This window comes from Haliotis cracherodii, unplaced genomic scaffold (assembly GCF_022045235.1).
Source record: "Haliotis cracherodii isolate W230 unplaced genomic scaffold, xgHalCrac1.p SCAF_23, whole genome shotgun sequence".
NCBI lineage: Eukaryota > Metazoa > Mollusca > Gastropoda > Lepetellida > Haliotidae > Haliotis > Haliotis cracherodii.
In genome coordinates this window covers 3,130,686-3,146,360 of record NW_027266279.1, presented here as the reverse complement: position 1 = coordinate 3,146,360, position 15,675 = coordinate 3,130,686, and the positions used below count along the sequence as shown (strand labels likewise).

Below are 15,675 nucleotides of genomic sequence, written 5' to 3'. Positions count from 1 at the left end.
CCGAAGGCATGCCAGAAACCTATAATTGGTTTCACGAAAGTGATAAACGTCTATGACCTGTCTTACTTCGGGCATTTTCATTTTAAGCTGAAACGCGGTTATGTATCTGTTCTAAGTGGCGTTAAGAACTTAATAAAATCAAACAAACTTTCCCTGGTTACCCTGTGGGTCTTGATCAGATTGTCTAGTTATTCGGTCATAACGGATTGTTTAGTGTGTGTCAATCAATTACGTTCTTTGGGTGTTGGCTGTTTCATTTGATAGTACAAGGAAGATACCATTGATACGACATAGGTTGATAATAAGACGAATAAAGAATATTGACAAACTATTCATTATTCGGGTGCGGGGTTGGGTCTGAGACAATGGGTACAATGTGTGAAGCCCATTCAATGTGTCCCCCGCCATGATATTGCTGGAATATTGTTGAAGGCGCCTCAAAACAATACTCGCTTAGCCAATTTTCCCTGTAATCGGATTCCGAAAACGCATATTAATATCATCTAAGTTACGGTCATGCTCAGTAATGTCAGTCGGCACAAATTGGGTCAAAAACATACCCTCGTCGTCGGACATTCTGTGTGACTGCTTTCTATCGGAACGCTGCTTCAAACGCCATGTGGTTCTTATCACGTGACCTTACGTGCACGTGCCAAAGGTGCAGAATTATTGTGGATCAGGAGCTTCTCGACATTTCGCCGTGTTTCGAATGCAGACAGCCGTTATTGAAAAACGGTGTACATTTACAGTCCATGAGTAGGATCAAACGCGACCACTCCCAGACTTCTCCCTCGGGTTTACAAGGACCTCGCGTCCTCCACAAAATTATTTTCTCCAGTAAGGAAGAGAGCCCCCCACCCCAATACCAAATGGCCAGATCCTAAACAAACGGTAACTGATAAACTGCAATCATTAAATGGCATTTGGTTGGCTAACGAAGCAATGGTTTTGCGTAGATGTTTCCAAAAGACTGAGCAAAATTAGGCTGCCGTGCCTACGACCGGACAACTGTTTCATGATTCACGAGTAGGCGGGGCTTAAATTTCGTATCGTGGTCTACAGTTTTTAATGTTTATGTAAATAAGTCTGTGAAGTTATTACTGTTAAGGTTTTTGCTTATAGGAACTCACTTCAATATTATTTTGCGTTTATGGAAGTGTAGTCGTAAAAAACGGTGTGCACACTTTGTGTCGCGAAATCACACAGTGTGCACACCGGTTAATTATGACCATGTTTAGGCATAGGGCCAGGTGTGAGCTGTGTGTAAGACTGCAGCGTATAAAAAACAGGGCACTTAATGCCACCACCCCGACAATTATATTGACATTGAAACACGACAAATTCACGTGAACTTACGCTTGTATTTTGGCTACGAACAAACGTTGTAAAATGTATGACTCAGAAAATTTAATCAGTTTTGACAAAACAATAGGTGATGAGAAATAGTATATTGTATGACATTGTAAAACAAACAAATCGAAGTGACATGTCTACCCTGAAATACGAAACTCGTCCTTTTCTTCATCATATCGGTTGCTTCGGTCCATGAAGATTTCTATACCCCTAACCAATTTGAAAGGTTGCGCGTCACAGCAAAACACTACACATTTTAGGATATATAAGTAAATTAGAGTAATATGCACGTTGATCACTTAAGTTTCACAAGAAACACAAGAAACATTTTGTTCTGATAGTGAGAGTTGTTTTTAAACTGTAGTTGCAGCGTTGTGTCACTTTCAGACATATGTCGGAGGTTGCAGTAGCCAGGAACTGAGATGTGTAAATATTCATTAATCTAGTTTTGTCATGTCACGTTGGTATCGCAGAGAAGTCTCAATTTGCTTTGTTATTATATCATTGAATAAACTTTCACACTCCTGTTTGTCTGTTGTTTCTATCTATTCTTTGATATTGATGATGATATGTGGTTTGTTTCTTTGTTTCTTCCTTAACGCATTTCCGCAGTCAGCAAAATTCCAGCTATGTAAAGGCAGTATGTAGATGATCGAGTCTGATTGATGTTATGAGCACAAGCCCACGCTGTCCTTGAACGATGTTTGCTTTTTGTTTAACACCACATTCAGCAATATTACAGCTATAAGGCGACAGAAGGTACATTATCGAGTGTGGACCAGGCAATCCAGTGATTGACATCATTAGCATCGAATCTACGTATTTGGGATACGGTGACATGCAACAACCAAGTCAGCGAGTCTGACCTCCGGATCCCGTAAGTCGCCTCTTACGACAGGCATAACCTGGACCTTCTCTGGAGGGGTGTGTGACGATGTGTTCTGATTTAAATCTGATCTTAGCGCTACGATTATTGTAAGCCTATGTTAAAGTATGGGAGTTACGATCATCTAAGCGCTAAGACCACTTTGTGCAAGTGGGCCCAGCAAAGGTTCGGTGACACCTATTCTAACCCGGAATCCCCACGGGGTAAGATCTAGGTTGGGGGATTAAAGTAACAAGCAAAACCAAAATAACAGAAGTACCATGCAGATTAACCAATGGTGATAATCATGCATTTTAATGACATCACATAATTATGACATAATTTTGAGTGAGCGAGAGGATGTTAAACGCTGCATTTAGCCATAGATGTTTCTTGGGTTTTCAGCACCATACCCGTGCTCGTGGGTTTCATCGAAGTGGTAAACGTCTAAGACCCGCATCACTTCGAGCTTTCCTCCCACATTAAGCTGACACGTCGTGATATAACTGGAATACTATTAAAAGCGGCGTTAAACCCAACTCACTCACTCACTCAAATATCACGGCGGGTTGGAAATAATCCAGTCTGGATCTGGCAAATCGGTGGTTGGTTGGACGTGGCAAATCCATGCCGTCGATGCATGATGGCTAACAATCCACCCAGTCACACAAAGCGAACCTGTCTTCTTCCAACCATGCAGCATAGACTAATGATAACATTTCTACTCAGAAGTCTAAAACGGGGTTCATAATTTTGAAATCGCCTCCGTTGTCTCGTGGACAGAGCGTCTGCCCGGAGAGCTTGGTGTTGCCCGGAGAGCTTGGTGTTGCCCGGAGAGCTTGGTGTTACCCGGAGAGTATGGTGTTACCCGGAGAGCTTGGTGTTGCCCGGAGAGCTTGGTGTTGCCCGGAGAGCTTGGTGTTGCCCGGAGTGCTTGGTGTTACCCGGAGAGCTTGGTGTTGCCCGGAGAGCTTGGTGTTGCCCGGAGAGCTTGGTGTTACCCGGAGAGCTTGGTGTTGCCCGGAGAGCTTGGTGTTACTCGGAGAGCTTGGTGTTACACGGAGAGCTTGGTGTTGCCTGGAGAGAGCTTGGTGTTGCCCGGAGAGCTTGGTGTTACCCGGAGAGCTTGGTGTTACACGGAGAGTATGGTGTTACCCGGAGAGCTTGGTGTTGCCCGGAGAGCTTGGTGTTGCCCGGAGAGTATGGTGTTACCCGGAGAGCTTGGTGTTGCCCGGAGAGCTTGGTGTTGCCCGGAGAGCTTGGTGTTGCCCGGAGTGCTTGGTGTTACCCGGAGAGCTTGGTGTTGCCCGGAGTGCTTGGTGTTACCCGGAGAGCTTGGTGTTGCCCGGAGAGCTTGGTGTTGCCCGGAGAGCTTGGTGTTACCCGGAGAGCTTGGTGTTGCCCGGAGAGCTTGGTGTTGCCCGGAGAGCTTGGTGTTGCCCGGAGAGCTTGGTGTTACTCGGAGAGCTTGGTGTTACACGGAGAGCTTGGTGTTGCCTGGAGAGAGCTTGGTGTTGCCCGGAGAGCTTGGTGTTACCCGGAGAGCTTGGTGTTACACGGAGAGCTTGGTGTTACCTTGCCTGGCGCTCCGCATTAGAGGATAAAACAAAGACTGAGCGGCTCGGAGTCCTTACACTTTCTCATGTTAAACTGCGACATGATCTCTCAATGGGCTACAACTATAAAACCGGCATAAGTCTGGTCTAGTACAAGCAGACACACAGTCGTACACACACATGCGTGCACGTCACTATGTAACTGTTATAATCTTGAACGCGGCGCTAAACCTCACCTCACTCCGCTGCAGCCTAACTACCCGATCCATAAATTCAATAAACATAGGATTCTGGGGCTAAATTCTACCCCGGAATTCCCATGGACAACTTTCTTTGACAATGTTCTTGAAAATACGCACGAATATTGATCCCTGTGATCTATTTGGTTGATAAGAAGCAATGGTATTGCACACATCAATTCTGCATTATTGACGCGTGCTCCCATATTTGATCCCATTAGTATTTACCAATAAAGCCGAAGCCAATCGAAACTAACAGTTAAGTCCGCGTTCATATCGAACGTAAAGCTATACGAACCTGTCTTCAATATGATCCATGTATACGGTTGTAGCTCTCACGAGAAAGAACGTGAACCATTGCTTAAAAGATAAATGACTTCTTAATAAACCAATGCATGTTCGAAAAAAACACATTGAGATCGGAGACAAGAATACTTTGTCATCAGCATCAGGACTCAGCAGCCATCACTATTCCAGCTACATCACGTGGGTGTACATATTTGAGTCTGGATCTGACAAACCAGTGACTGAGAGCATTTTCAACCAATGACGTCACCGAGGTCCGAGGATCAGCAATACAGCAAGTGTCTAAAGAGTCGAGTTCAATGGGTGCCCAATTGATATTCTTGGTGTTTATGTGTGCGCGCGCGTGTGTGTGTGTGTGTGTCTTGTATATAAAGAGCGTTCCTCCCGCATCAATTTTGTTTTCAATAAAAAATATATATTATACACCTGATATCACTTTTGAGAAAAATGTGCACGAAAAACATTTTTATGTGCGTTTTTTTAGTGCGTGAAAACACGAGAGTATGTAGCATTTTAATTTGACACGAACAGACCCTAAGTTTGTTCGCTTTGACTGCTCTTGGATATCGGGGAACAGAATCAGTTCACTGTTAAACGGGTATGTGGTTCAAAACAGACATATACTCGCGTTTGATATATTTATCTCTGAAAACACACTGGTGCATAAGTCAGAACTGGTTCAAGATATCTAATTCGGTCTTAGTTGGGGAAGCTTCTTCAGGTACAGTTGATAGAGTGAGTGAGTGAGTTGAGTTTAACACCGCTTTAACAGTATTCCAGTCATATCGCGGCGTCACACAGTTGGTAGAGGTCAGGGGAGGTAGATCGAAAAGTAAAACTTCAAGGCATCGATCTTGAACCTCCCCCGAATAGCCCCTGTTGTCAGGATACTTTCATGGCTGCATTGGAGACATGATCATTGGGAGGGAGTTGGGTTTAACTCCACTTTGAACAGTATTCCAGTTATATCACGGCGTGTCAGCTTAATGTGGGAGGAAAGCCAGAAGAGATGCAGGTCATAGACGTTTACCACTTTCAAATCCACGAGCAGGGGTATGGTGCTGACAAACATATTCGGGGCAAACCGGGATTCGACACGCGCTGATATAACTGGAATACTGTTAAAAGCGGCGTTAAACCCAACCCTCTCACTCACTCGAACCCCCCAAACACTGGTTTCTGCTAAACCAAAGGGACGGCGAATTGCTGGCCTTAGACGACTGCGCCCCCCATGACTCCTGGGCATTTGGAACCTATTTAAGTTTAAAGGACGCACATGTGTGAAGAGCTTGTGTCATTTCTGCTCGCTTGGTCACCTTGACATCACATCAAATGGAAAAGTTAAATGTTTATTCGAGGTGGGGTATGGAATATGTATACCCATACTAGTGAGACAATACAAGACTATATAAACTCCCCGTCCGTACTTTCCTGGGTATAATTATTATAGGCATAAAATGGTAATATATATTTAGATAATTAACAAATAATTAAAGTAAGTAATAAGCATTAAGATACATTCTGATTCTATAAAAGATCAAGAGGGAGAGTTGGGGTCGGTAAGTCGGGAATATGTATATGTATAATACAGGCAGCTCTGGTTAGTTGAAGGCTACGGGAGCTTGCCTGGCCACGAGCATCCAGGGATGAGGGCAGTAGGTCGAGGGCTACAGAATCCAGGGATGAGGGCAGTAGGTCGAGGGATATACATTAACGAAAAATGATTACCAGATGAAAAATAGATAGAGGGGTAAAATAGAGTTGGGAGGTACGGGAACGTCAGGGACTTTGGACATATATGGTCTGGGGGGTGGAAATAGCCCGAATTCCAAAGGGTGAGGAGTTACATGATAGTAAGTCCGAATAAGGTTCTGGTTATTAGAGAAGAGTGGGGAAGAACGACCTAAGGTAAGGGGGGAAAGGTGTTTGACCAATGAAATAGGAAAAAATGGGTAAAACCTTGACGTAGGCTGGGGGGTAAAAAGACAGGGAGACCCAAGGTTCGGGAGACTGGAGGATCCCAATTGAGCACCACGATCTCGACCTGACTCTGAAAAACACCAGTTTACACCTCCAGTATTTCGGCCAGGGCTGAAGCTTTGCGGCTAAAGTCCTTAAACCATCGTGACCAGAAGTTGGTGATCAATCTTGTGGTGATTGAATAAACAGCCATCAACGAAAGAAAACTCTTTGTGCTCATTGGGAGAACTACGGTAATTCATCCAAGGCCCTCGGGTACTGACCTTGTACCTCTCGTAACATCCCAGTCTGTCAGCACCAAGAACGAGGGGATTACCGTGGTACAGGTGAGGAGGTAACGACTGTTACACTCCGGTTAATTAACACCAATTAACACCTGTAATTAAGGGCTAAATTGTACCTTGGATATAATAACTTATCGTAGGGTAAAGCCTCGCAAGGTTTAGGGCAAAACTGTAGTTTTATTGACACATCAAAGAAAGTGATGATGCTGATGACGCTGGTGATTGTGGGACGCTTCTTTTGGTAACAGGGATTGTGGCCATCTGAACACGATCGGCAAAAATAGAACATACGTGAAAAATCTTCTTTGCGGTTACGGAAATGGGCGAGATTGGCCGAAAGGGCTTGTAGTTGGGACGGAAGTGCCCGCTGTTGTTTCTGAACTGGAGGGAAATTGCTTTTAAATTCTTGTATCGCAAGTTGCAGAAGCATTCAAACAAAAGAAAATGTGCGTACCGACGAACTCCAATCTAAACACCATTTCAGAGCATATCTCAACAGAAACACTGAAAACTAATATCAAAATTATGCTGTACAAAAGCCTGAAACATTCCCCGGACCATCAAACCAACAGAATAAAACCTTCCGAACACTTGGCGAGCTACGTTACTGAATTTCAAGACTCCTATTGCAAATTAGCTCTTCGACTAACTAACACACACTAACCACCCCCCCCCCCCCCCCCCCCCCCCCCTCAAATCTTTGCAACATGTGGAAATCAAAGAGAATAAACGAAGGCGACATAATATGTCAGTTAATCATGAACAAATTACATTTAAGACCTTTAGCCAAACCAGGGCCGGTAACAGCAGGACCACATTAATTTTCATCAAAATCATCAAATGGCCCCATCTGAATTCAATTTTGCATTGGAGTATAATATGTTTTGTTTCTTTGCTAGCTATTTTACTTCTTCCCGAGGCAAGAGAGTTAACTGACATTAAAAGTCCAGTTTCCACCCTTGCCGATCTAGGCTGGAATTCCTGGGCTCGATCGTAGCGCCATCAGAGTTATGTTCCTACTAAACCTCTCCTGTGGACCAATCAGATTCCACCTCTTGTATCACTTGCATTTGTTTCAAACAAAATGGCGGCGCCAAGTCTAGACGATCTGATCGATAATCAAGATCCATATTGTGATAAAACGGGTCTTACATCGCAAAGTGCATCACGTGAGCACCTTGATCAAAAACATGAAAAGGATTGGAAAATATCTGTTGGCAAGGAGTTGGGGGTGCGCATGCTTGCTAATCCTGCAATCGACCGAAATCTGCACGACAGTTTATGAACCGGATTTCGATTTCGTTGCGCGATCTTGATTGGACTATGCATAGACTCGTTAGTCCAGTCTAATTCGGCAAGGGTGGACACGGGACTTTTATTGTCAGTTAACACTCTTGCCTCGGGAAGATGTCTATATGACGGATGCCAGTAAATAATCGAGTTTGGACCAGACAATCCATGAGCATTGGGGATTAGGTGCAACGATGACTCCACAACACTTGAGATTGTGTGTTACAGTGACCTCGAGGTGTGTAAATGCGTAACTCCAGGTCAAATTTAAATGCATGGTTACTTATTTTTAAATGTAAAAACGTTTTGCGAATACGAAGTGCCTCTTCAAGTCCTATGCATGCGTATTCAAATATTTTCTTTTATTCTTGGAAAAGAAGCCTTCCCTCAAATTCATCAAATGGCTTAAATAGTCATACATTCAAATTCACAACAGTTTAATTTCTGAAAACCTGCTTTATTGTAAACTGTTTTTCATTCAAATTATATTTGTTCAAAGAAACTGACGGCGACGCAAGGCTCGGATTCGGACACTCTGGGAGCGGCAACATTCAATGAGGACATCAAACTGTCGAGGTGAGTCAATGCATTTATTCTTTCAAGCTTAATGTCATATTTGCTGATTTATAAATGTTAAAACGCTCGTGGGAACATGAAGTCATTCAAATTCTTATCAATGTTACACCTTAAAATTGCTTGAACTGTAAACACGTTATTCATTAGACATCCAAACAGCAAGGGGACGGTAAGATTTATTGAGGACATACCGCCTCCGTGGTGTCTGAATGCGTACTTAAAAGTTTAATTTAACAACAAGTATACGTGTTGACATGCGTGTTTCTTGAATTCTCTCAATTCACGAGGCATTGATATTTATATAAATCCATTTGATTTGGTTGTTATAGTGTGTGTTGCTTGTATTGTAACTTGTAAAGAACCCGGACAATTGTATATATGTTTTCTTTAATATTTCCGATAACACCATTTTTTAAGGTATATCTCCTGAATTTCTGTCACGTAACTGTTGCGCCTATCTATCGCATACAGATCGAAGCTTTTTATCGCGTAAAGTTCGCGCCTCTTGTCGCGAACGGTTTACGATCGTGACTTTTTATTGTGTTCCGTCTCCGTTTCTGTATCGCAAACGGATCGCGTCCCTCTATCGCGAAACGATCCTGCATCCTTATCGCCTACCGATCGCATCTTCTTTGTCGGCTTTTGCATGCGAACATAAGCAACACTATAAAACATAATCTTATTTGTCTCGGTCAGTGAGATTCTTCACTCTCGTTTTGAAGTGTTCAAATACAAAAACCGGATATTCAATATTAATTACTACACTGTTTACAGAAAACAACAAACAAGGTCATCGCATACATGAGACACTTTTTGTTTTATTGGTTGTGACTGTTACAACCTTTGGCTATCCCGGTGTGCCGCACTCATGGCATTGAAACGTCAGATATAGTCTTGGTAGTCACTATACGATGTTGATATATCCCAGATGCTCACTATACGATGTTCATATATCCCTAGGTCATGTTTTCAAGTGGTGAATGTCTGAGATCCACATCGCTTCAGGCTACCTCTCACATTAAGCTGACATGATATAACTGAAATACTGTTCAAAGCGCTGTTATACCAATCTCACTCTCACTCACTCACTCATTCTACGATGTTGATAGATCAAAGATGGTCACACTACGATGTAGATATATCCAGGCGACAATTATACGATGTTGATATATCCCTGATGGCCACTATACGATGGCGATGTCGGCGCAGTTGTAGTACTGTTCCTGTCTGCCCCGGCCCAGGCCACACCCCGCAGCATCGCACCCCCAGAAGTTCCCTGCAACACATCATGTATGGTTCATTTGGGCAGGAACAGTTACACATGGGAAAAGGTCATGCACAACCGGTTATAGATTTTCACACATGTGAAAATTACAACACACGAAATGGATGTTATAAATCCATATCCGTCGACACCCCCTGAACAGGTACACGAATACATGTTTGTCTGGTTGGTGGTTAACGCAGCAATATTCCATCTATATGACGACGGTCTGAAATAATTGGGTCTGCATCAGACAATCCAGTGATTGATATCACCATCATCGATCCACGCAATAGGGTACGATGACATGCATCAACCAAGTCAGTGAGCCTGACCCCCCGATCCCGTTAGTCGCCTCTTACAAGTGTTGTTGCCTTTTACGACAAGCATTGGTTGCTTAAGACGCATTCTAACCGGGATCTTCACGACAGATTAACTTTAGCAATAAGACAGAATCGGGTGATCCTTAACTTCTTTTGAGTAGTATATATACGTTTGGTTCTTACAAAAAATGTACACGATTGTATTATTACCTATTTTATTACGACGTAACATAAGAAGCTGCAAACGGTAATTATACTAAATAATATTCTACCTGTATTATATTTCCACTGCAATATGCACTGTTGACATCTGACCCCAGCCGGAAGAGACACCTGGATGACCTTTTCACCAGTGCCAGCGTCAAGGTGATATCTCGTCCTTCCGTCCGCCATCTTTAATAAATGTTGCTCGAAGCATTCACGACTTGCTGGGCTGGTGACGTCATTGCTTTCACACAACCGGAACTCGAAGTACCCTCTATGATTGGCTGTCAGGTTAATTTTTACCGCGACGCTGCTTCCGGTTGTGTACTTCCGTCCAATTATACCCTTGGCGAACTTGCCACCAGCCTCGTTGTCGCGTGGAAAACTATCCCAGCGGTCCCCGCAAACACCGCACTTGCCGTTGTTGACATTCCACAGTACCTGAAACAGATGGCAGCGAATTGATCTTTTCAGGTGCATGTTTAAATTGGTTCTTACGACAAACATTGGGTACTGTGCACCAGGGGTAAAACAAGACATGAACGATGTAAACGAGAAAGTCTTCCAGGCGGAGTATCTCATGTTTCTCGCACTGTTCTCGAGTAGAACAGATTCCCAGTAAATGGCAGGCAGGGTAACAACAAGTACCATCTGTTAACGTCTTTCGGTATGACGCGGCCTGGGGATCGAACCCCCGCGTTAAGGCCCAAAATTCATACATTTGTTTGTTGTTTACGCCTCACTCAGCAATATTCCAGCTGTATAACGGTGGTCACTAAATCAAGTCTGGACCAAACAATCCAGTGATCAACCAGAGATCATATTCGGTATATGGTCTCTGCATCAACCAAGTCTTGACCACCCGATCCAGTTAGTCGCCTCTCACGACAAGCGCAGTCGCCTCTTATGACAAGCATGGGCGTGGCTACCAACACTGCATATTGAACACATGATCAGCGTGCACTCACTTCCTCCAGAGAGGGTGAAACATTGGCATGAACGTACCAGAAAAAACAAACATTTGATGGCATTAAGCGTACAGCACTGCGGCATCCGGAATACTACTCGCCAGGGTTCGGGGTTGTCTCCCATTTGTTAGACAGCCAGTTGTTAGACAGTGGAGATGTGGTTTGGTTTGGTTTGTTGTTTATCTCCGCACTCAACAATATTCCAGCTATATGACGGCTATCTGTAAATAATCGAGTCTGGACCTGACAATCCAGTGATTGATATCATGAGCATCTATCCACGCAATTGGGATACGATGATATGTATCAACCAAGTCAGCGAGCTTGACCACCCAATCCCGTTAGTCGCCTCTTACGATAAGGATAGTCGCCTTTTACGGCAAGCAAGGGTTGCTGAAGACCAATTCTACCCCGGATCTTCACGCGTCGAGATGTGGATCAGGTAAGACAACACTCGCAGCTGTAGTGGGACAGTCCTATTTGGATCGCTTTAGTGAGAGGAGAGCTTGCCAGAAATTGATGCGAACCTGAGTAATTTTTTGAAATTAACAAAACTTAGGTTATAAACAAGTAGTACATCCATATAGAGTGAGTGAGTTGTGTTTAAAGCCGCTTTTAACAGTATTCCGGTTATATCGCGACGTGTCAGCTTAATGTGGGAGGAAAACCCGAAGTGATGCAGGTCTCAGACGTTATCACCTCGGTGAAACCCACGAGCAAGGGAATGGTGCTTGCAAACCTAGAAACATAATCGGGGCGAACCGGGATTCATAGGTTTCTGGCGTGCCCAAGGGACGCAATTCTGCATACCGAATCGCGGCGCCTAACACGACTTGGCCACCCGTACCCCACACCCATATAGAACTATCGCTCATGAATATCATACAAGCTTCTACTTGCCACTTAAAGAAGCATCCTGCACATAAGCATACAATGATGACACAACCACATTGATGGTACTGATGATTGACTCAAATGAAAGGAATGTTGAAGGAGTTATCTCACGCCTCAGACTCGGTAAAAAAAGAGCAAAATAATAAGGTATGCCCATCTAGCAATCAACCTGAATCCATCGCTCACTTGTTACTGAAATGTGAATACCATGCCCCAGCCAGAGCTCCGATGAAACAAGAATTGCAGTTTGATCCGTTATCTGTCCTAGATATCTCATCTTCCCGAGGCAAGTGAGTTAACTGATTTTCAAAGTTCAGTTTCCAGCGAAAAAAGAAATATTATCAATAAAAAACCCAGAAATGTTAGATATGTGTGTACCTGTGCTCACACATGAGTCCCAAATAGGGACGTGTCAACCGAAATTGCTGAGGCAGAAGGCGACCTCTTAAACACTTAAAGCAAGAACAAGGTAACTATGAAATTGATCGTATCGGCATGGCATGGTTACGCAAAGTAGAATATGAACCCTCGCAGACAGAAACTCTATTTAATCTCAAAGTATAGAATTGAGAGCACAAAAACAAGATACAGACAAAGACGGCGTTATGTTATCCCATTACCTATCTACAGTAACAGGTGAGTACTTAGTTGTACATACATCTGGAAATGTTGTTTTAAGCCGTCTAACCACTGTTTGTCTAACAAATAGGCATCTTCCCGAGGCAAGGGCATTTACAGACTATGAAAGTCCAGTTTCCACCCTTGCCGAACTAGGCTGGTATTATTACAGTTACATTTTGGCTGGACTAACGAGTCTATGCATAGTCCAATTCAAATCGTGCACCGAAAACGAAATCCGGTTCGTAGAGTGTCATGCAGATTTTGGTCGATTGCAGGATTTGCAAACCATGTGCAGCGCCAACTCGTTGTCAGCAGATATTTCGCAAATCTTTTCATGTTTATAGTTAAGGTGCTCACGTGATTTGATGCATTTCGTGATATAAGACCCGTTTTATCACAATATGGGTCTTGATTATCGATCAGATCGCCCTGTCTTGGTCCCACCATTTTGTGTGAAGCGAACGCAAGTGATACGAGAGGTGGAATCTGATTGGTCCGTAGGAGAGGCTTAGAAGTGGCATAACTGGTAATAGCCACTGGTGGCGCTACGATCGAGATCAGGAATTCCGGCCTAGTTCGGCAAGGGTGGAAACTGGACTTTTAAAGTCAGTTAACACTCTTGCCTCGGGAAGATGACAAATGGGTGGATACCGAGTTCGGTATCACGCCTCCCAAAATAGGGTTGGCACCTTTAATTACCCCTAATTGAAAACTGACACGCAGTGATATAACGAACCAAGTGGATTCTGTTCACTGTCTCGGACCACAATCTACCCCAGAAATCATGGATTAAGAAATAATACCAACGTCCCCTTAAAAATAAAATAATAATAATAATGAAAAAAACCCAACTTACCCCAAACCCTCCGCAAAACAAACTGTTGTCGTTATAGTTGACGACGGCACCGGCGATGTTCTGCCGCCACATACTTGAACGTGCAGGGGGATCAAACATGTAACCATGGCAACTGATGACATTCGCCTGACCAGCAATAACCAACAACGCTATGAGATGAACGATACCCATATCAATACAATATTGGACACGATTCGACTACCTTGAAACCCTCTCCGTGCTGTGTAAATTCTACGCGTGAGACTTATATATATACTCATGGCACACAATAGATCAAGGTGGTTTCAAATTTCAGCTTATCATATTCAATATACGATGACAGCGAGAAGTTTCAAGTACATTTTCCGAGTTAAATCCTGTTTGTGGTAAATACCGGATAAATCGGGTGATTGCGAAACACGTTGATATCATCATCAGAGTTGACTTTTATACACCTCTTGGCTTTTATTTACCTAAAATGTACAAATCATACTAGATGGAGGCCAGATATTCTTAGATTAAAACCTTAAAAAAATAAAATAAAAAGAATTAAAACCATCAAGCAACAATGTATTTGTTGTGGCAGCTAATTCCTTTTTTGAACAGGCTGAAGACTAATTATTTTTTAAATGCCTTTTCTAGGACAATTTCTCCCCAGCACACTCATACGCACACGCACATGCGCACACACGCACATCACTGACTTAAATATATACATCCCATAAGACCAATACCACATGCTCTTATTTTAAGTTAGAACCCATCTAACACCACACCGCACCGCACCGCACCGCACCGCACCGTACCGTACCGCAATGGACCTCCCTTTCTGAAGCATACTAAATTGTGAAGTCCAAATGGGGTTTATAGCGACGTGCACGTGTGTACCATAAGACCAATACCACACGCTCTTATTTTCAAAAAAAAATTAAGTTAGAACCCATCTAACACCACATCGCACCTCATCGCTTAGTTTAGTTTTTTTTTATTCTGAGTATAAACTATAGCACCAGAGGTCACGGTGTTTAAATATTGCAGTTGTAATATCCGTGTTACAGGCAAATGGGCTTTGGTTGTGACATAGCATTTGTACAGCGACACAAAAACCGATTCGTCACTTCTCCTTTGTCGCCTTCCAACGTTTTCGCTCCACATCACATTTTCAAAGAATTAGTAAGAATTATCAAAAACCGGATTGGGATTGGTATATTTTCAATAAGTGATGCATCCTCCTTTGAATGTGAAGAGTTGCCGTTGTATAGGATGTTGTCTTATCTACCCATGGGTATCCTGTTGACGAGGGATCCGTGACGCGCCTCTTATTTCGAAGAAAAAGTCGTTTGGAAGAAGAAATTGAAGAAAATACTATCGTTATTGTTGTCAACTGTACAGGGAATTATTTTAAGAGACCTGAGAAACATTTGATTTTGTAAAGGCATCTGGACGAAGAAAGCTTTGAAAAACAGTTTGAATTCGGACCCAAAAGGACGGTAAACTTGTACTTTTGTTGTTCTTACATGTACATAGCCCGTGAAGATCCGGGTTAGAATAGGTCTTCAGCAACCCATGCTTGCCGTAAATGGCGACTATGCTTATAAGAGGCGACAAACGGGATCGGATGGTCAGGCTCGCTGACTTGGTTGATTCATGTCATCGTATCTCAGCTGCGTAGATCGACGCTCATGATGTCAATCACTGGATTGTCTGGTCCAGACTCGTTTATTCACAGACCGCCGTCATAATAGCTTTAATATAGCAAAAACTTAAGATCCGACTGACTGTATCTGGTGGTCAGACCCGGTGACATGTTTGATGCATGCTCGTGATGTCTGGGATGTCTGGTCCAGACAACCAAGTCCCGATCCCGATACTCGCCTCTAACGACAAGTATGAGTTGCGCAAGATCAATTCTAACCTGGATAATTACAGTGGAGAGTCGGGGTTGAAAATGTAGCTCTCATTCGCGACCGAATGTATGTATTGAAATACAGCCTTGTAAATGTATTAAGAACAAGAGTGCTCTGAGAGCACAACATCCCCCGCATGAATCTTTCTAACGAGTCAAATGGAGCTCCGTAAAACAGGGGCAGTAACTCTGTCAAAATTAGTCGAAATGA

The 15,675-nt window shown here is 43.3% G+C and overlaps 1 protein-coding gene across 1 annotated transcript; it reads right to left on the bottom strand.

Annotated features, from left to right (window-relative positions):
• Positions 1-9,305: 9,305 nt before the first annotated feature.
• Positions 9,306-13,772, bottom strand: LOC139471826 (uncharacterized). Its single transcript, XM_071254328.1, has 3 exons — positions 13,580-13,772; positions 10,309-10,681; positions 9,306-9,725 (listed from the first exon to the last, which is right to left on the bottom strand). Exons 1-3 carry the CDS (start codon positions 13,748-13,750, stop codon positions 9,634-9,636), a joined length of 636 nt encoding a protein of 211 aa, XP_071110429.1. The 5' UTR covers positions 13,751-13,772; the 3' UTR covers positions 9,306-9,633.
• Between the last annotated feature and the right edge of the window lie 1,903 nt (positions 13,773-15,675).

Coding starts and splice junctions, on each gene's coding strand:
- LOC139471826 (XM_071254328.1), bottom strand. CDS start 13,750: ATGGGTATCGTTCATCTCATAGCGTTGTTGGTTATTGCTGGTCAGGCG. Junction 10,682..13,579: donor TGTTTTGCGGAGGGTTTGGG/GTAAGTTGGGTT, acceptor CATCTGTTTCAG/GTACTGTGGAATGTCAACAA. Junction 9,726..10,308: donor GCAGTGGAAATATAATACAG/GTAGAATATTAT, acceptor GATGTGTTGCAG/GGAACTTCTGGGGGTGCGAT.